This window comes from Lynx rufus, unplaced genomic scaffold (genome assembly GCF_022079265.1).
Source record: "Lynx rufus isolate CCGP_SWC_20201006 ecotype Redwood Valley unplaced genomic scaffold, mLynRuf1.p SCAF_17, whole genome shotgun sequence".
Lineage (NCBI taxonomy): Eukaryota > Metazoa > Chordata > Mammalia > Carnivora > Felidae > Lynx > Lynx rufus.
The window spans coordinates 15,049,481-15,071,199 of NW_025814831.1; the positions used below are offsets into that span (position 1 = coordinate 15,049,481).

General features: G+C 41.9%; 1 protein-coding gene across 4 annotated transcripts in view; it reads left to right on the top strand.

Annotated features, from left to right (window-relative positions):
- EFCAB11 (EF-hand calcium binding domain 11) overlaps positions 1-21,719 on the top strand; it is a 159,704-nt gene that overhangs the window by 28,544 nt on the left and 109,441 nt on the right. Inside the window, exon 6 of one of the 4 annotated variants that reach the window (XM_047080238.1) lies at positions 16,814-17,183. The exons of the other annotated variants lie outside the window; for them this stretch is intronic. Within the exon in view, the coding sequence (XP_046936194.1) occupies positions 16,814-16,880 (67 nt within the window). The 3' untranslated portion in view covers positions 16,881-17,183. Of the gene's footprint in view, positions 1-16,813; positions 17,184-21,719 lie in introns of those variants that run through there. 4 annotated transcript variants of the gene reach the window in all.

Below are 21,719 nucleotides of genomic sequence, written 5' to 3' on the forward strand. Positions count from 1 at the left end.
AGGTTGGACACTCAGTTTTTGCACACCTGGAGTAGAGTTTGACTTAATTGACCACTGTGAATGGAATTCATTACCCAGGTCCATAGTTACCCAAAAGAAAGCTGATATCCAAAGACACTAGAAGAAGACAGCCAGAGATGGAGAATCCTAATTAGAGTCATCTGTGGTGTGAATAACTGAAGAAATTTTCATTACCTTCCATTCATTTACTGCCATATTTTTCCTAAAGAAACTTCTAAAGATCAAGAATGGTCTCTTTCGGAAGTAGTTGTCCATATCACACCTTCATTTTTTAAGCCTGACCAACGAACCACAACAATAAAACCAGCCAAACAACCAATTCAAGAAGACAGACTTGGGGGGCGCCTGGGTGGCGCAGTCGGTTAAGCGTCCGACTTCAGCCAGGTCACGATCTCGCGGTCCGGGAGTTCGAGCCCTGCGTCAGGCTCTGGGCTGATGGCTCAGAGCCTGGAGCCCGTTTCCGATTCTGTGTCTCCCTCTCTCTCTGCTCCTCCCCCGTTCATGCTCTGTCTCTCTCTGTCCCAAAAATAAATAAACGTTGAAAAAAAAAATTAAAAATAAATAAATAAATAAATAAAGAAGACAGACTTGGGGCATAAGGCATCAAAGAATCATTTTGGTTTTAATGTTGGATCATTCATTAAAGTGTCATAAGAGCTAAATGAGATACTTGTAGAAGGTTTGTGAATTGCTTTCTAAGTATTCTGGGAATGTTTACATTATTGATTTTATCATGAATAAAAGCAATGTGTTTTCTTTTTAAAAAAATTTTTAATGCTTATTTTTGAGCGAGAGAGGCTCAAACACAAGTGGGGGAGGGGCAGAGAGAGAGGGAGACACAGAATCTAAAGGAGGCTCCAGGCTCCGAGTTGTCAGCACAGAGCCTGACTTGGGGCTCAAACTCATAAACCATGAGATCATGATCTGAGCTGAAGTTGGGTGCTTAACTGACTGAGCCACCCAGGCACCTCAAAAGCAATGTGATTTTTAAAAATACATATTGTCAGGGTTTATAACACTCACATTTTTAATGGGTATATATAGTATAACATTTATGATTAGCAGTCATAATCTCTTGTTTTTGTCTTAATTCTACAGTTATGTGGATTCAAAGCTCACCTCCAAGCCTTGTGCCATAGTTTATGCTTAGCTGAAGTCTGTCCTCTAGTAGGGATCATGAAAACTGTATTCTCTGGTGTCTTTCGTGTTTCAAAATGTTGATATCTGGGCTATCTTTGCCCTTAAATAAAAATACATAGTGGATTGAACATTAGCATTTTTGAGTCACTTTCTTTTTCTTTGAGAATGCTGATTATGCTTACGTTGGAAGTCCTTTTAATTTTAAAAAAAATTTTTTTTAACATTTATCTATGTGTGAGAGACAGAGAGAGACAGAGCATGAGTGAGGGAGGGGCAGAGAGAGAGGCAGACACAGAATCTGAAGCAGGCTCCAGGCTCTGAGCTGTCAGCACAGAGCCTGATGCAGAGCTCGATCTCACGAACCGTGAGATCATGACTCAAGCCGAAGTCGGATACTTAACCTAGTGAGCCACCCAGGCACCCCAGAAGTCCTTTTAATTTTCTATTAGTGTCTCTTTCATTGGCTTGTTTTGCTCACTATATCTCATCACATATTTTCAGCAAAGTCTATTCTTTGTGCTGTGATCAATATGGCTTTTCTTTTTTCTCTGCTATGGTTTTCTTTTTCTTTTTCTTTCTTAAGTTATATACACTGATGTTTAATTTCCTTTTGTTATTTTGCTGTATCATAATGTTTTCTAGTATCTTCCCTAAGCCTTTCTATACATACTTTCAATTCTTGTTTTACAGAGGTGTTTGTTTTATTAGGGGAAGCAATGGTTTTTGAGATTTTATTTTTATTTTTTCAAAATGTATTTATTTTGGGGTGCCTGGGTGGCGCAGTCGGTTAAGCGTCCGACTTCAGCCAGGTCATGATCTCGCGGTCCGGGAGTTCGAGCCCCGCGTCGGGCTCTGGGCTGATGGCTCAGAGCCTGGAGCCTGTTTCCGATTCTGTGTCTCCCTCTCTCTCTGCCCCTCCCCTGTTCATGCTTTGTCTCTCTCTGTCCCCCCAAAAAATAAATAAACGTTGAAAAAAAAATTTAAAAAAAAAAAAATGTATTTATTTTGAGAGAGACAGAGAGAGTGAGTGGGGGAGGGGCAGAGAGAGAGAGAGGGAGAGAGATAATTCCAAGCAGGCTCCACACTGTCAGCACAGAGCCCACTGCAGGGTTTGAACTCAAGAACTGTGAGATCATGACCTTAGCTAAAACCAAGAGTCGGACACTTAATGAACTGAACCACCCAGGCACCCTGAGATTTTATTTTTAATTAGTGATTGCTTGGGGGCTGCTAAGTATAGCTTTTTTCATATAAATTAAAGAAACAAGTTTTCTACCACGGAAAGGGTTTTGAAGAACAAATTGCTGCTTAAACCAAGAGATGATACATTACACAAAAAACAAAGACAAAAATTGGTACTAGTTTATCTTATCTCTAAAGATATCATAAAATGTTTAATATATGGATTTCAAAACTTGAGAATCCTTTCAGTATTTGAAACTTTGCTTTCCACTTAGGACTGATAATCGTGATTTGTGTACTAAAATAACTGAGGCTGTATCAGAGGTGTTGTTTCATTATTCAGAAGTTCTTAGGGAATTCTTTTTTTGAAGATCTTTTTTTTTCTTTTTCCCTACCCACTACAAATGGCAGAAGAGTTTGAGAACTGTGGGTAGTATTGTTGGTACAGTGGAATGAATGTGAGATAATAGGCTGTTTCTAGCACTAAAAGGTTAAAACAAAAAATATCTTTTCTCTTTAATACTGCTGGAACTTAGAGAAGATTTTATAGTGGTGGTGTTTTTGTTGTTGTCGTTGTTGTTGTTGTTTTTGTTTTTAACATTCAGTGATCTTCAGTGCCTCTAACAGGTAGGATTAAAGCTATTTAACCTGGCTCTCCAAAATCTGATTCCTTTTCAAACTCCTCTTTCATTAGCCCCAAATTCCTGTGTTTCCCTTGGCGTAATGCTTGTTCCTTTGAATGTGTGATGTGTATTTGAACTTCATTCTGTTTCCCCTATTGGTAATGCCTTTCTGTACTTCCAACCTGCCCAGATTAGACCTATCTTTCAAGGTCCTGCTCAATAAAAGATTCTTTTTCTTTATATTGAATAGTCTTGTCTCCTTTCACTAAATTTTGGTACTATTTATGGTTGTATATTTTTTCACTTATTTGATAAACAAAATGCAGCGTTTAGGATTATTTTCATAAGATACTGCAAGCTCTTTGAGTTTATGAGCTTATCCGTAACCCGCTGGCTCCAGCATGTTGCCTCAAGCGTTGTAGTTACTTAATAAATAATTGTTGGTTCATTGTCACTCCGAATATCCAGTGACAGTGAAATTCTCACTTGTGTTTTTTTTTTTTAATGGTTTAATTTACTTCTTCCAAACTAGGAAAAAGTACTTTAAAATGAAATCAGGAGCTTTGTAACCACATGTGGCTTTGCCTTCCATTTTTCTCTTTTTGCATGTGGTTTTCACAAATTAATCTCTGATGGCCTCTCTTTGCTTTATATTGTGGTCGCTTGCAATTCACAATTTAGCCTCAGCTGTTATCAAGGAGCTGGCTTAATGTTCTTTCCTGACTTTGCCTGCCATCAGCACCCTGTGATACTTCTGGCAGGCATTTTTCTCTGCATGGGTATATTTACTCCTCCATGCCTAGGAGCCTTCTCCATCTCATTGTAAGCACTGAGATTTGCACTTTCCCACCACCTGTCAATTGGTGAAAAGCTCTGGGAAGCTTCTGCTTTCCAGCCATGAAATGAAATGTGGATGTGCAGAAGGCCCACTTCCTGACCCACTGTCTCAGGTTCTGAGTGTGCAGGCAGATTGCCAGACACTAATGTCATGTTGGAAATATCGAGGCTCCACGAGGCTCTCTAATCATGACCGGAGACATTTAAAGTTATATCTGATCATTTTGGTGTAAGAATCCCATTCTTCATGTTACGTGGGAAGGTCAAAAAACAAAGAACATCTAACTCTCCTCTTCTGGTTATTAAACAATGGTCGACAATAAGAGCATCACGACTCGTTGATTAATATGTTTTCAATGTCAAAGTTTCAGTGGGAGTAGGGGATTAGGAGGGACGGCTATCCTCTTGGCAGAAAGATCAGATATGTCTCCTATCGTGGCCATTATAGAGGCAAGGGTTGTCACGAACTTGGGTAAAATAGACTAACAGACAGTTCTGTTATGCTAAGTGGAAGAGAGTCTTACAGAGCCCAGGGCCCAAAAGGAAAGTCATTGAAGATAGCATTTCTTTTCCAATTTATTTGCATCTCTTTTGAAGTAATATTCCTATATTCTTTAGCTTTCTATAATTCCTTTCTGCCGATAGCACACTTGTTGCATAGCATTTTCTTGGACAAGAAAAAATTTCTCAGTCATTATTTTGTGCATCAGAACAATTCTCTTCTAACTGTAGTCATGTGACCTCAACAAGAGCACCGTTCTTTTTTTTTTTTTTTTTTAATTTTTTTTTCAACGTTTATTTATTTTTGGGACAGAGAGAGACAGAGCATGAACGGGGGAGGGGCAGAGAGAGAGGGAGACACAGAATCGGAAACAGGCTCCAGGCTCTGAGCCATCAGTCCAGAGCCTGACGCGGGGCTCGAACTCCCGGACCACGAGATCGTGACCTGGCTGAAGTCGGACGCTTAACCGACTGCGCCACCCAGGCGCCCCAAGAGCACCGTTCTTATAGTGAGTACCTACTGGGATGAATGTGATTATTGGCCCAGCAGTATCTACATGCTTCTGTGCCTAGAAAAGTATTAAAAAAGCCTAGAAATCATATGTCATTTTTTTGTAACCATGCATAGGTAGTCATTACCAGCCATACCTATGTAAGTATAATGGCCAAAGAAGTAGACTTACTGAGTTGCCAATTTTTATTTTACCAATTTTCCTATCTTCTTGGCAATGGTAATGCCTGAATTTTTATTTCACTCTTTGGTTTCAAAATCTTATTGTCAGAGATTTCCTTTTCTGATGATCTCGTGCATATGGCTCCTGAGTGGACAGTATTAATGTGTGTGAGCTTTTCAGGCTGACCTCAGAATTTCCCCTCTCTGGGGATTTCACATGTAAAATATTGAATACAACTACTTAAAAAAATCCAGCTCTAGAAATAGATTTGAATCATTTTAAGAAAATTCCAGCTTTTCTGAGGGCTTTTAATTGATTTTTGTACCATGGAGAAAAATTATCTCCTTGGGGATCGAGTGCGGGCTTGGGGCATTTTCTTGAGTGGACACCATGCACCGAGGGCGGCCGGTGACCTGGAGGGAGACCGTGAATATAAATCAACATCAGCCTGGGGGGGCCTGGTGGTAAGACAGGAGTCCATGTCCGTATCTGAAGCGCTGGCCAATCAAACAAAAGGTGGTGAGTTGGGGAAAAGACTTCTATCCTTGCATCTGCAGATTGTCCGTTTCCCAGTATTTTAGAACTGGTGCCACAGGAATCGAAGCTCAGAATCTGGACAGGATACAGGTAGAGAAGAGTGATGGCCTCATTACGTAGATTTTCAAATAGAACATGCTATTTTGGTTTCTTTAGTTAAGCTAACTTCGTTTATGTTATCAAGGATATAGTATTTGATTGGAAGGAATATTTAATCCCTCTTACATTTCAGATATCCAGATTTTGTAGTCCTGTTTCACGTTAAACCCACCCAGATGCAAATTGTACTCACCTTCACAGCCCAGCTGTTGAGGGGGCACCGGGGTGGCTCGGACGGTTAAGCGTCGGGCTCTTGACTTCAGCTCGGTTCATGATCTCACGGTTCGTGCATTCGAGCCTTGTGTCGGGCTCTGTGCTGGCAGTGTGGAGCCTGCTTCGGATTCTTTCTCTCCTTCTCTCTCTGTCCCTCCCCTGCTCACATGCCCTGTCTCTCTTTCTCTCAAAATAACTAAATTAAAATAAAGTTCTTATCCTGAAAGTTGGCCCTACCCTACCCACCACCTTCCAACCCCCAAAGGGAAATTGTCTTCACCCTCTGCTTTAAACTTCTAATCTGTCATAAATATCTTTCTCCTTTATGCTTATTCATAGTTAATTTGGATACCTATAATCCAGTATTAGGGCACGAGCTTAATGTGAGCAGGCACAGAAAAGTGTTCACTATCACGCTAGAGACAGCACAGCGCAGTTTCATACATGTTGAACAGATGACTCCATTTTATGTAAATGATGGCTTATGTAGCGAATGGGCTTTCTCTTCTCTATATTTTTTGCCTTGCTCTCTAAATGCTACACCCAGCGCCATATTAAGGTCACGTTGAGCAGTGAGCCCCAGGGCCGGGGAGCAGGAAGACTTGAGTTCTGGTCCCAGTTCTGCCACAAATCACCGCACCTCTCTGGCCTGCACTCTCCTCATCTCAGAAATGAGGGTGTTGTGTTATATTATCTGGCAGGCTTCTTCTAGTTCCAGAACCCGCTGGTGGGGTCATCTATCATGGAGAGTGGCATGGCAGTCTCCTTTATTTTCTCTGTGTATCACAGATATTATTCAGAAGCGACCGCCGCCTGAATACAGATGTGGTCTGTCAATGTGACAAAGACTGCTCTCAAGAGGAAATTACTGGGTTTGACAGCTATCCAACCCTGGGTTTGGTTTTTGAGGTGTCACTATAACAAGTGTTATGGCCGACGTATCTAATTCCTCATCTACATATATGGTCGAATACGCTGTTCCTGCTGTAATAGCATGGGGGCTATTTTTCTTTTACTCCAACTGTCACATAAGATACTGCTGCCATGGTTTCTTTCTTATGACCAAATGTTGCTAACCCTTTCAGTCATCCCTGAAGTTATTAATAGCCACACATCATGAATGTATTCATGCCATTTTCCTTTATAGAAAGAGGAATCCATTTCTTAGGCTTTTCTTTTGTAGTCGAGAGCTAACTTCTGGGTAAAACAATCCTAATGATACTGTGTGTTGTATTAGTAAAATAAGAAAAGCTCGTATTTAATAAAATAAATTTATATTTTACGTGAGATATTTAATATTATTTTAAGATGCGAAAAAAATAGGCTCAGGATTAGGAGTTCCACTTAAGAGTTCTGATTGTCCTTCTTATCTATCTCCTACAATGAAATTAAAATTTTCAGTACTGTGTTTTTACTGTGACATAAGGACCTGTGATTTGCCACCTCACGTCTAGCCATTTTGTCTGCGTGCCTCCTACCCAGTCCTCCTCTATCAGGCTACCTTGAATAGACACACACTTGCCATTTAAAGAGCCTTCCAGTGACCAGCAGCATCAGCACCAAGGAGCTTATTAGCAACGCCTAATCTCAGGCCCCACTCCAAACCTACTGAATCAAATGTGTTTAACGTGATCCCTGAGTGATAGACACGCACGTTCAAGTTGGAAAATCACTGGTTTACCCTTCCAGTTACATTTTGCATGAGGAAGATTAGCGTTACTTTTTTTCTTTAGCATTATTTTTTAATTTTACTTTTTGAATTCAGTAGTTTTTCATTGCCTGCCAGCTAACCCCTAGAGTCCTTGGCCTGTCATGCAAAGCCCCTACACGCACACACACACAGAGGCCTTGTGTGCCTTCTTAGCGTGTCTCCCATCGTTTTCTCAAATCAGAAATTCTCCACCATTCCGATCTGCCTGCCATGTACTGATTTTATCATTTCTCTTCTGGCATTTTTGCTGTTGCCAGGTTCACTGCCCTCTCTGCTCTGACTCCCTCATCCACATGCCTGAATGGCATCCATTCCTTAGAGCTTAGCTGAACTCTGTCTTCTATGTAGCCTTCCCTGATCACTCCAGCCCAGAAAGTTTCTTTACCTTCCTTAGAACTCCTGTAGCATTAAGGTATCTAATGATAGTAAGCACGATAATACTAGCCACTAACACTTACTGTTTACTGTGTACCAGGCACTGTGTTGAATGAATCCCTGTAGGATCCTCATGGGTTAGGCCCTATCTGTCCTCATTTTACGGAGGGAAAAGTTTGGAGAGGTCACAGACTTGCTCAAAGTCACCGGCTGGTGAGTAATGGATCCGAGACTCAAACTCAGGCGGGTTAACTACCAAGCTTGTGCTGTTACTCACTGTTATATTCCCTTCTCTCTTCTTTAAACGGTATAATCGCCCTGAGGACAGGAACCATGCCTTTTATCCCCACAATACTGAGCATAAACATGAGGAAGCAAGGCACACCTGCTCTGCCCAGAAATGCTCTTGTTAAATCAGTTGCATGATGAAATAGCTTTTCTCTGTTCATATGAATTGGTTTGGTTTGGATTGTTATACTTGAGACTTCATTTGGTTATCTGCACTATAAACAAAAGGAATCCTTGACAAAATATACAAAAGGAAGCTGATGTAGTGTTTTATCACGTGAAACCGGAGCATTCATCCCAGTTCAGGTTGCTTTGATAGGAACCCATGTGTTACGCATTTTGCCTTGGGAATTACATCATAATAGTGTTTTGCCAAATAACCTGTGAAAGCAAAAAAAATTTTTTTTAATGACATATGGGTTTTTATCATTTTAACTGGGGTGGGGGTGCTAATCTAAATCCATGATTGTTTCTTGGTAAGGTAGGATTCTGCTCTGGTTCACTCGGAAGACCTTTCTCATCAGTAGCTGTGAGTTCAGCATTGTGTTTTATCATTTCTGGCTTGACCACATTATCTGCTTGGCTGCAATCTGCTGCTAGAGACAATCAGGGTGAAGTAGTAATTAAATGCACCATGGACTTCGCGTGGCGCCTCTTAGTTCCTGTTCTTTCCCTCGCCTCTGCCTGTCCCAGTGCCTAAGTTGACCCCGGGAGAGGCAGGGTAGGCCCTAATACGGATAAAACTTTACCTTTTTAAAAAATTGAAGTGTAATTAACATACAGTGTTAGATTAGTTTCAGGTATACAATCTGATTCAGCAATTCTATATGTTACTAGGTGCTCATCATGAAAACATACTCTTAATCCCCTTTGTCTATTTCACCCATCTCCCCACTCGCCTCCCCTGTGGTAGCCACTAGTTTGTTCTTTGTGTTTGAGTATCCAACTCTTGATTTTGGCTCAGGTCATGATACTAGGATGGAGAGATACAGCCCCACGTCAGGCTCTGCACTGAGTGTGAAGCCCACTTGAGATTCTGTCTGTCCCTCTGCCCCTCTACCCCAATCACACTCTATCTTAAAAAAAAAGAGAGAGAGAGAGAATCTATTTGTCTCTTTTTTTCTTTGTTTCTGAAGTCACATGTTGAGTGAAATCATATGGTATTTGTCTTTCTCTGACTGACTTAGCATTATACTGTCTAGATCCATCCATGTTGTTGCAATGGCAAGATCTCATTCTTTTTTTTATGGCTGAGTAATGTTCCACTGTACGTGTATACCGCATTTTTTTTAAATTTAAATTTTAGTTAACATACAGTGCAGTATTGGTTTCAGGAGTAGAATTCTGTGGTTCATCACTTACATACAACACCCAGTGCTCATCATAATAAGTGCCCTCCTTAGTAGCCATCACCCATCCAGCCCGTTTCCCATCCTACCTCCCTCCATCAACCCTCATTTTGTTCTCTATCACTAAGACTGTGTTATGGTTTGTTCCCCCACCCCTTTTTTGTCCCCCTCCCATATGTTCATCTGTTGTGTTTCTTAAATTCTACATGAGTGAAATCATATGGTATTTGTCATTCTCTGAATGACTTACTTAGCATAATACACTCTAGCTCCATCCACATCATTGCAAATGGCAAGATTTCATTCTTTTTGATGGCTGAGTAATATTCCATCAAATATATCGACCACATCTTTATCCATTCATCATTCGATGGACATGTGGGCTCCCTCCATAGTTTGGCTATTGTAGATAATGATGCTATAAAATTTGGGGTGCGTGTATTCGAATCTGTATTATTGTATCCTTTGTATAAATACCTAACGGTGCAATTGCTGGGTCAGAGGGTAGTTCTATTTTTAGTCTTTTTAGGAAACTCCATACTGTTCTCCAGAGCAATGGCACAGTTTGCATTCCTGCCGACAGTGCAGTAGGGTTCCCCTTTCTCTGCATCCTCACCAACACGTGTTGTTTCTTGTGTTGTTAATCCTGACAGTGAGGTAGTATCTCACTATGGTTTTGATTTGTGTTTCCCTGACGCTGAGTGATGTTGAGCCTCTTTTCATGTGTCTGTTCATGTAGCTTGAAATCCAGAATTGTGATGCCTCTGGTTTTGTTTTTCTTTTCAGGATTGCTTTGGCTATTCGGCGCCTTCTCTGGGTCCATACAAGTTTTAGGATTGTTTGTTCTAGCCCTGTGAAAAATGGTGGTGGTATTTTGATGGGGATTTGCATTAAACGTGTAGATTGCACGGGGTAGTATAGACATTTTAACAACGTGTGTTCTTCCATGAGCATGGAATGCTTTTCCATTTCTTTGTGTCCTCAGTTTCTTCCATAAGAGTTTGATAGTTTTCAGAGTACAGATCATTTACCTCTTTAGATAGGTTTATTTCTAGGTATTTTGCTGTTTTACACCCCATTTTCTTTCATCTATGAAGTTGGGTTGCTTCCATATCTTGGCTATTGTACATAGTGCTTCAGTAAAATAGGGGTGCATATATCTTCTGGAATTAGTGTTTTTGTTTTTGTGGGGAAAATACCCAGTGGTGGAATTACTGGGTCATATGGTAATTCTATTTTTAACTTTTCAAGGAACCTCCATACTGTTTTCTATAGTGGCTGCACCAATTTGTGTTTCCACTGACAGTGTACGAGGGTTCTTTTTTCTCCACATCCTCGCCAACACTTGTAATTTCTTGTGTTTTTGACTTTACAATCCTGACAGGTGTGGTTTTGATTTGCATTTCCCTGTTGATGAGTCACATTGAGCATCCTTTTATGTGTCTGTTGGCCATCTGTATGTCTTCTTTGGAAAAATGTCTATTCAGATAACCTTTACTTTTCCCAGTCCTCTCTCCTGCTTTTCACTCACCTCGACCCCCACCCTCGTCTATGGAACTTAGGATTTTAGGATCCCAGAACTAGTTACTGGTGGCTGAACATGGCTGTTGGAATCTTGTGCTGGACCCCATCATTCTTCCCCCCCCCCCCCAGTGTATCTGCATTTTCCGCCTCTGTTGTTTTTGGCTGCAACTAAGCCCCCAGAATATCTAACACCACTTTCCCCTCCTTATCTTCACTTGTAGTCTAGCCTCAGGCTGAGCCTCTGTGGAAGGGGCTTTGGTTTTGACCTGCCCACAGCCCGGTATTGCAGAACCCGTGCTCTCAAGTGGCCTTAGGTAGTTACTTGGACCTGCTCCTTGCCAGTCTGTGACCTGGAGCGAGCTGACCGTTTGTCTTCTTTGTCCAATGCTTCCACCCCCTCCCCCAAACACACCATGGTACGTTTCCCTCTCCCTCTCCCATCCAGAGTAATGTCTGTGAACTCTATGTCCACCTTCCTGGATCCCGGTTCTTAGTTCCCCTGCTGCCTGCTTTGATCCTCTGATGGCCAGTCCCAGAATGGGACCACATTCTCAGTTCAGGCAGAAACTGCTGTACCTACTTGACCACAGTGTTTGGCACACTTCTGTACACAGTTTCGCAGCCCTGGTCCTGTGTAATTCCAGAATGCTTTCCTTTCCATGCTCAGGTTTGGCGTTGCTGTCACTCGAAGTCATATCCTGCCCTTTTTAGCATCCAGGAGAACTTGGTCTCATCTGTCTTTGATTTCCTGTTTCAGGGATAGCAAATTGTTGGCAGGAGAGTCAGCATCTTCTCCTGGACCCACGGCCTGTACTCATCTGAGGGGCCTCAGAACTTTTGGCATTACACCCTAAGCCAGTTCCTCAGCATTGTCACACACGATCAGATCAACTTGCTCTCTGTCATCGTTGTACCAAAACTTTCCTTCTGCTCTGCAGGTGAGCTTGCCTTTCTGCTTCATGGACAGGGCCGTGGCCTCTGCCCGGGTTATGTCTCCTGCCTCCTCTTTGCCCCCAAAGCTCTCAATTTGCTTTCAATTCTAGTTGTAAGGAAGAGGATCTCTTCTGTTTTTCTAATCTGTTTTTCTGATCTCTTTTTCTAATTCCCCTCCTTTGTTCTGATCTCACCCCCTCCGCTTTTTCTGATCTAAGACCTTTCTCCACCTGCCATTCCCTCTCCTGTGTGTATAACTTCCATAGCTGTCTGCACACGTACTCTCATCCCCCAGCCTAGAAAGCTGCCCCCACCACCTAAGTCCCTTCAGGTAGCTCCCCCTATTCTTTTTCTCAGGTTTCATTCTTGTCAGCTTCTCAGGGTGTTGAGCATCTTGCCAGGGAACCCTGTCCTTGATGCTCAGACCCCCTCAGCTTTCCTGGCCTGTATCCGTCCATTCTCCTGTTCATTAAACACCTGCTAGAGTCATCTTACTGAATCCGTGCAGTGATCCCACACATCACCTCTTACTCATACCCATTCTACAGATAAAGCTGAGGCCCTTTATTGCTAATTTCAAGCCATACTGGACCTAATTCTCAATTATTTTATCTTTTGGTTAAAGAGGAAAACTGATGGGGTGCCTGGGTGGCTCAGTTGGTGAAGCATCCGACTTCAGCTCAGGTCATGATCTCACAGCCCATGGGTTCGAGCCCCGCATCAGGCTCTGTGCTGACAGTTTGGAACCTGGCGCCTGCTTCAGATTCTGTGTCTCCCTCTCTCTCTCTCTGCCCCTCCCCCGCTCATGCTCTTTGTGTGTGTGTGTGTGTGTGTGTGTGTGTGTGTGTGTGTGTCTCAAAAATAAACAAACATTAAAAAAAATTTAAAGAAGAAAACTAACATGGGAAACTCACAAATAATAAAAACATTTTATTTGATGGCACTCATGTTGCTGGTACTTGTTAATGGTCATGTGTTTTTCTTACACCTCAAATTTATATCTTTTGATTTAAGAATACCACTGCCTGATAATGGTAGAGTAGGCTGAATTTGCAGTTAAAATAAAATATCTGAACACAGTTAGCCTTCAGTATCATTCAGGAATTATGTTAAAGAACCTATGTAGGAACAAAAATAGAAGTTACAAAATGTATTTCTCAACCCAAGTCAATATTATTGTTGAGGTTTCTTGTAACCCATTCATGACTTCAAATAGAAATCTTCTCTGCCTTGGAGCTGACATGGCAAGGCTCTAACCCAAGGAGAGGAGAGGAGAGGGCCATAGAAAAGTACACTCTCACTCCCTTTTTGCAGAAATTTAACTGTGTTTGATGGAGTATTCAATGAATACATGAATGAATGAATGAATGAGTAAACAAGTGAGCGAAGGAATAGAATGAAATTGATCAAAGTTTGCATCTTCAAATTATGTGTTAAATTGGGTAGAGCATCAGGGGCACCTGGCTGGCTCAGTCGGTGGCACCTGCGACTCTTGATCTCAGGGTCATAAGTTTGAGCCCCATGTTGGGTGTAGAGATGACTTAAAAAAATTGGGTAGAGCATCTGCTGGTCCTTAGTTTTATCTGAGACTATTACACATTGTCTTCTTTACTGGGCTTTCAATTGCAGATTTAAACTCAGAGAGTTTAAAAAATATGAACTTGACCACACATTTGTATGGATATTTAAACTGCTATCATCATAAAATTATTACAGTAGTTTCAGACTCTATCAGAAAGCTTTTAGTGGAACTCTACCATCGGAGTGAGATTTGATTAATTGGACGGAACCTTCTTTTTCTTTCTCTCTTGTGCATTGCCTTGTAGAGTAGTAGAAAAGTTTCTGTAGTGACCAAATTTGTTACAATATTGGTGCCATTCATTCTGTAGGTTAGAAGTTGGTCCTGACAACAAGTTGCTGGATGTACTTTTCATGGACAAATTGGTTGTTTGGGGGAAATCACCAGACTTAGTTCTTCAGGAATATTTATTTTCACTGACTGATTTCATTGTATGGAGATCAGATTTGAACCCTAAGGGCTTAGTTGTGCTCTCTTTGTACTGTTATTCATTGCTAGATGTGGTTCAGTTAAACAGGAAGGAAAGATAAATGGAAAGATAGTGGTGTATATATATGCATGTCAGATGCAAATCAGGAATCTTGGTGGAAAACTCAAAAGTTTTTATTTTATTTATTTTTTTTTTTAATTTTTTTTTCAACGTTTTTATTTATTTTTGGGACAGAGAGAGACAGAGCATGAACGGGGGAGGGGCAGAGAGAGAGGGAGACACAGAATCGGAAACAGGCTCCAGGCTCCGAGCCATCAGCCCAGAGCCTGACGCGGGGCTCGAACTCACGGACCGCGAGATCGTGACCTGGCTGAAGTCGGACGCTTAACCGACTGCGCCACCCAGGCGCCCCTATTTTATTTTTTAATAATGTTTTAATGTTTTAATAATGTCAAAAATGTTTGTTTTTGAGAGAGAGCACAAGCAGGATTGGGGCAGAGAGAAAGGGAAACAGAATCTGAAGCAGGCTCTGGGCTCTGAGCTGTCAGCAGAAAGCCCAACACGGGGCTCAAACCCATGAGCCGTAAGAACATGACCTGAGCCAAAGTTGGATGCTTAACTGACTGACCACCCAGGTTCCCCTAAACTCAGAATTTTTAAAAGTGAAATTACCTCCTCAATCATTTTTATTCCCAATTAAATTAGTGTTTGATATAAACACTATAGGCTAGTGTAGTATTCAGGACCATTTAGTTTCCTCTCTCTTTTAGTTTCAGATTTTCATTGTAGTTCTTAGTCTTTGTGTTTTGAGGGTGCGATTACGGTGTAAGAAATCAAATTAGTGTTAGTGGGTAGATTCAGTTTTCCCTAATGACTTACTAACCACAATATATCTCCTTCTTATGTAAAAAAGCCAAAGCGGATTACTACTTATTTGACTGACAAGGAAAGGCATTTCTAATTTTATTTAGAAGCTGAAGTAAATTACTTTACCACAAATTAAATGTGAAATAAACATATGATCCTCTCTTAATGAACAAAGCAGGTTGAGAACCAAACAAGTTTGTAGTAGATCTCTTTAGCCAGCTGGTGGTGCTAAAAACTCTGATAAGAAACTAATTGGAAAGAGAGGAGGTTAATCTGGAGCCTTCCTTAATAAATGTTATTTTATTAGTTTTTGAAAAATTAGTACCACAAGTCTATGTATTAGTACCAAAGTATTACGTCTTCTAAGCTTAGGAAGCAACCCAAATCTCTTGGATAGACAGCAGGATACATTTCTAGTAAACTCTTGTAAAAATGTCATTGGCTCCCACAGTATTCACATATTGGAAATTACGTGGTTGTGTAACATCTGGCTTCATCCTGGAAATAGCCTTTAGCCCGTTGTCTAGGGAATTGAAGTATGGACAATAATGCATGTCCGAGAAGCATACCTGGTTCTACTTACGATCCAAATTTAGACTTGAGAAATATTGATTACTACTTTTTACCCTTAACATGCTTCTTAGGGCTAGGTTTTTTGCTTAGCTCTTTTTAACCCCTTGTTTTTTTAATGCCAAAGAAGTCCAGTAGAGCGATAGTCTGTTCCTTGAATGTGTCCTGAGATGCAGGTAACAGATCAGAGAGGCCTTAGAGTCAGGGAGAGCAGGTTTTGAATTGCCCCACGCATTTCATAACCGTCTTCCTGTAGTCACTTACATACATTCTTTACAGCTCAGGTGTAAACATCTTTTTCCCCAGAGTTGGCATAAGCATTAAATGAGACAATGAGTGCTCCTTGGGTGTTGTTTCCCTGCGCTGCCCTCATTCGAGGCGCAGGCTGGGACTCAGTCATCTGAGCCTCTGCTGTCCCCTGGACTTAGCCAGGCCTGAGGACAGCAGGTCCTCTTTGGGTCTGATAATGCCTCGTGCCCCACTAATGAAAAGATATTTCTAGGTTGTGAAGTTCCGCAGGGATTTTGTAGACTCACTGGCTCACAGAAGAGATAGTTGATCTGGTTTTCAGATATGTCCCTCTCTATCCTGGTGATACTTACCTGCAGGTCAAAATCTGCCTAAGCATTGAAGACTGGGGAAGGGAATACAAGATTGCTGAAAGCTGTAGCAAAAGGTGGTCCCTCAGAGTTGGTTTATCCATTCATTTGTTTGTTTCACTCTTTTTGAGACTTACTGTTCCAAAGATGAACTCCAGAAAAGCTTCAAAATATCTCTAAGAGCTGCAGACTTCAAGAAGCAGGATGCTTCCTGCTTGGCAGGAACTGATAGGAAGCCCTTATCTGTGTAACAGGAAGATTATTTAAACATTCTTTACAATGTTAGGGGCACCTGGGTGGCTCAGGTGGTTAAGCGTCCAACTCTTGATTTCAGCTCAGGTCATGATCTTATGGGTTTGTGAGAACGAGCCCCACATTGGGCTCAGTGCTGGTGGTGCAGAGCCTGCATGGGATTCTCTCTCTCCCTCTCTGTCTGCCCCTCCCCTGCTCACACACACTCTCTCAAAATAAATAAATAAACTTAAAAAACCTTCTGTATAATGTTATAAAAATCAGTTATAAGATTACAAATTTTTTAAAACTTTTAAAAACTCAGAATAAAATTTATTTAATTTTCCGCAGCATATTCTGCGTATAGAAGTTTGAAACAAGTTGGCAGAGGTTTCATTGTGATGGTAGAATCGTTAAACACTAGTAACTAATAGTATGGCTGTGTAAGGTACGTAGTTTTTAGAAAGGGCACAGCTGATATCTTTGGTTAGAGCTCATTGATTCGGTCTTTGCTTTTCTTTGATTTAAAGATCACAGAATTGTGGCATCGAATGGTGGCAGAGTCTTGAGACGTCAGGTATACCATCTCTCTCATAGCTAAGAAGATGGAGGTCAACGAACTTAATGGCTTACCCAAGGTTACAGAGACCTGGATCAAAACTCCGGTCTCCTGACTCCCAATTCAACGCTGGCGTGTTCTTTTTCTGTCCTAACTTCTACACAAGGAGTTATTTTCAGTGTAAATAAAAGCAAGTGTGTGTATGTTCAGCCTTCATAAACTTTCATACTAAACACAGAGCATTGTTTCTGCCGGGTTATCACAGTGGAAACTTTGTATCCAAGACAGCTAATTAAGATGCTCCTACCTACATTTTGGAGCAGAGTTAGGGGAGGGCCGGGAGGCACATCATAACACACACAGTTCTCAGAGCAAACAAGTGCCTGTGTCTGTTACCCTTACAGAAGCAGGCGGGGTTTTCATTCCCCGTCTGCCTTACCTGCTCTGCTCCCCATCTCTGGCTAGATGAATGACATCCCCTGCTGCAGGTGTATTAGTAATTTCTGAGTTTGTTCCCCACTAAAAATGACCTCATTGTTTTGTGCTTCTTTTCCATACTTATACAGTAACAGGAAAATAAACCAGCTCTGAGTACAGCCCACAGCAGAAATCTTGTGCTCTTTATGCAAGTTTGATTTATAGACGTGTACTGCAGAGCAGAGTGACTATGAAACATTCATCTTCCCACTGCTAGTTGCCATGGAAATCAAGTACACAGAGCAGTGTCATTCCAGTCCTGGTGATGCCCGCAGTAGTTTATTCCTTTGTTGTTCTCGTTTCTTAAGCAACAGCCTCGCATTCTTTCATCGTTACAATTAATCATGCACGCAAGTTTTTATCTTTCATCTCAAATAGAAAGTACTAAAAATGTCTGACAAAAATAGGGAGAATTTAAATACCCTTGTGGCTTTAAATATGCATTTGTGATTTTCCCCCTCAGTCCCATTGGAAAATAGGTCATGTAGAAAAAAAAAAAAGCACATATTAATGTACAGAAATTTCAATCAAGAGAGCAATAGAGAAATCTGAGCAAAAAGCAATGCTACACTCAGGAAATCTTCAGGAGCTTCAGACTCTCGGGCCTCCGGGTGCTTGGAACTAAATAAGTCTGCGTTTTGGGTAATGCCAACCAAAAACAGCCCTTGAGCTATATATTATCACCTCTCCTTTTGTTTTGTTTAGTTAGCCTCCTTATGAGTTTGAACAACCTGAATATTTGCTGGATAGATGATGGTAGATTTTTTAAAGAGTAGGGAGGCTTTTTTCTTTAAAGGTTAATAAAGTTCAAGATTTTTTTTACAGAGTAAGTAAAAGGAATTCTGGTTATTCTTCCTTTTTTTTTTTTTTTTGCCCCAGTTTAACTTAACGTAGTTCATAGTACCTACCATGCCAACAATTAGTAAATATTTGCCAATTATCTGCCTTATTTCATGGAGCTTCTGGCCAAGTCTCTTGGTTAAGAGAGCATGTTTGGAGTAAGTGTTCCTTTGCTTGTTGGCTGGGAGACCTTTGAGAAATATCTCAATTTACCTTGGTTCCCTTAACTGTAGAGTGTGCAGCTATAAATTAGGATAATAATGGGTTGTTGATAACAATTCTTGCAAAGAACCTAGGTCCTTGCCTGGCACAATATGAATGCTCTGGTGGGGGATAGTGGTGGTGGTGGTGATGGTTATTACTGGTAAGATTACTGCTCTCACTGCTGTAACTATGCCAGGCCAGGGCTGAGTGCTAACATGTGGAGTGAGACTCCCTTGATTTCATCCCCAAAGCCCAGGACTCTGTCTTTAGGGTCGAGTTCACAGGTGATTGCCAGTGCTGTTACTTGGGCTGTATAGACTCCTTTTATCTCAACACTTTGTCTCCTAGGATTTTGGTATTGACAGGGGTATTGACGGTGGGCCTTTTATCTGCAAATTGGCCATCAATGTCAATGTTGCAAGTTTCTGTGACTGGACCTGTTTCTTACAAAGGGCTGTGTTGGGGTGGAGGTGGGGGGAGTGGGCTACCTGCTCCTGTCTTGCTAGGGGAAGGTTCTAGTGTTTGTCTACAGAGCCTGAAATAGCCTCTGATCTGCCGTCTCTCCACCCTAAAGCTCCCGTGTTGCTTTGCAGTGGCTGCAGCCCTCCTTCAGCCCTTCTAGAATTGAAGTTTTCCGAACGGGGGGCAGACGCTTTCTTTGTTGAAATTCACTCTCCTTGGCAGTCCTCCAGGGCACACGGCAATGCCTATTTATTTGATTTAGCTTTTGTTTGGTTCGCCTTGTATTTGGTCTGTTTTGCTTTGTGCAGATCTTTTTCTCTCCAAATTTTCATGTTTCGATTCCTTGGACCTCATTTCTATTTATTTTGCTGGCTGGCTTCGTAGTATTGCTAAAAGTTGTTTGCTTTAAGCGATCACAAAATGAGTAGCCTTAGATTCATTGGTCTTTTCTCTCGCCAGCCTGATCCATAGCATGGGAAGTAGCTCACTTTGGTTAATGATAAGAACAAAATGGCCTTTGTGTTTTCCCCTTTGCCACATCCTAATACTATACCACAGTGTCCCCAGTTCTCTTTCTTTGTCGTTTCCTCTCCCCTAGCCAGTAGGCTCATGTCAGTTTTGAAAAAGAGACAGTAGTTGAACTCTTCTGAATCCTGTTTTCTCCCTTCCCGGGTGTCCTTCCTGCTTCTTCCCACAGGTGAAAGACGCTAAAAGTCAGACTCTCATATCTTTCGTGTGAAGCTCTCAACGCTCAAAGTGCCATGGGTACTCAGAATACACCTAATACATTTTTTGTAAAGAACTACTACAATTTAATTTAAAAAAAAAAGAAAGAAAGAAAGCTGTACACCACACCCCACCACCCCAAACAGGCAATTCATAGAAGAGGAAACCAGAAGAGATGTGCAAACACAAGGAAATACAATTTCACACCTACCACATAAGCAAAAATGTAAAAGTCTGACGATATCCCAGAACACTTACACATTGCTGGTTGGGATGACTGCACTGGACACGGCGTATACAGCTTTCAAATCGGCAACTGAAATTTAGACCCTCTGTGGATACTTGGTAATGTTTCCAGATCCTCCCTGGATGCCTGATCGTATGTGTGGTCCTCACCGTATACTTAACGTGCAACATGACTCCTGTCTTCTTGCCCCCAGTCACGTTAGGAGGGGTCTCTGCCCTGTGCACGTCTGTCCTCAGACTTATGTCTTTTTCTGTCTTAGAAATAAATATGTGTTATCATCTACTGCTGTGCAGACACTGGGAGGATATGAAAGGAAACAAGACAAGCACTGCCCTGCCCTCGAGGAGCTTATAGTCCAGTTGGTGAAATAGGTAGTTAGTATCCAAGATGGTTAATCCGGAAAGGTGACTGCAAAGCATTATGGGAATGTACTCGAAGGATGCCTAATGGGGGCTGAGGATGGACATGGGGCTGACTTCAGAGAAAGCGATCGCCAGTGTGAGAGTGAAGGATGGAAATAGGGAGGGAGAGAGTGTCCTACGCAGAATGCATCTGCAGAGGTCAGCAGCAGAGCCTGGCGATTCTACCAGCTGAGAGTTCCTCCATACAGCTGGTCTGTTACTGAATCCGCTCGCTCTCGTTTGTCCGGGTGGGTGGCTAGGGCCAGAAGGCTAAACACAGAGTGATGGGGCTGGAAAGGTAGCCACAGGACAAATCATGGAGGGTTTGTACAGTTCAGGAAGTTTGAACTTTGTCCTGAGGACAATGGAAAATCATTGACAAAGTAGGGAAGTGACGTGATCAGATTTGTGGTTTGCAGTGTGGCGAGTGGATTCAAATGTGTCAGGCGTAGTCTATCAGGGTTGATCCCAGGGACCACCTTCCCATACTCCTCTTCTCCTTAACCCCACTGCGTGTCCTGATCAGCAGTCCAGCTTCTTGCAGTTTCCTGATTAGCACAAGGACTTGCCCTAAACTCTAACCTCTTTTCTGGCTTCCTGTCCTCAAACCCAGAACTCTGCCTTCTCCTAAGCTTCTAGCTGCACTTGTGCTAAAATAAATGAGTCATCTGGGACATCCACTAGATTATCATCGTGTGGCCCGGAGAGTCCATTACTTTGCTGACTAGCTTGGGTCCCCGGGGACGTGGAGGCCAACTTGGATGTAACCTGAGCTTTGACTCCTGAAATTCATTGCAGTTCACACACTTGGCCTTTCCTGCCCAACCAGACCAGGTCAGACTTGACCTGGGAGAATTCCTGTAGCCTCTTATTTCACTAGCTATTCCACGCTGGTTTCCATTACACTCCCGTGTAGGACAATAAAAATGAGAAGAGGGATTGAAGTGAGACGAATTGAACTAGCCAACAGACTTTGGGGAAGTTACTTGACCTCTGTGTGTGTCAGTCACCTCATGTGTAAGATGCAATTATGAGAGAACGTACGTCACAGAGCTGTTTGGGGGTCGTACGAGGGACCACATGGGAGGACACCGTGCACGGCCCCTAGTAGGCACCCACCGTTCATTAATGTTTTAGTGAAGGTGTCCGGCCCATCATAGAGCAAGAAACAGGGGAACATAAAAGGCTTTTGAGTTCAGGAATAATTTGCCACCACCGAATGGATATTCATCTCGAAAGGTCTTCTCTGCCTCTCCACTGCGGATAATGGAGAGATGACAGTAATACTACACCCCCCTGCCCAGTCAGGGGTCCTGACCAAGTTGGCTTCATTTCAGATCTGAGATTTTATTCTGTTGATTTTGTTCCAGAGATCGGCTGCATTTTCGTGAAATGAAATCCCCTGTGCATTTCATCAATTGTGCTTTCTTCCAAAAGACAGTCATGATATTTGTCTCAACTTTATAGTTTGAGCCTCCCAGGACCAGCCTTTCTTGCTTCTTAATAGTGATAATAACAAC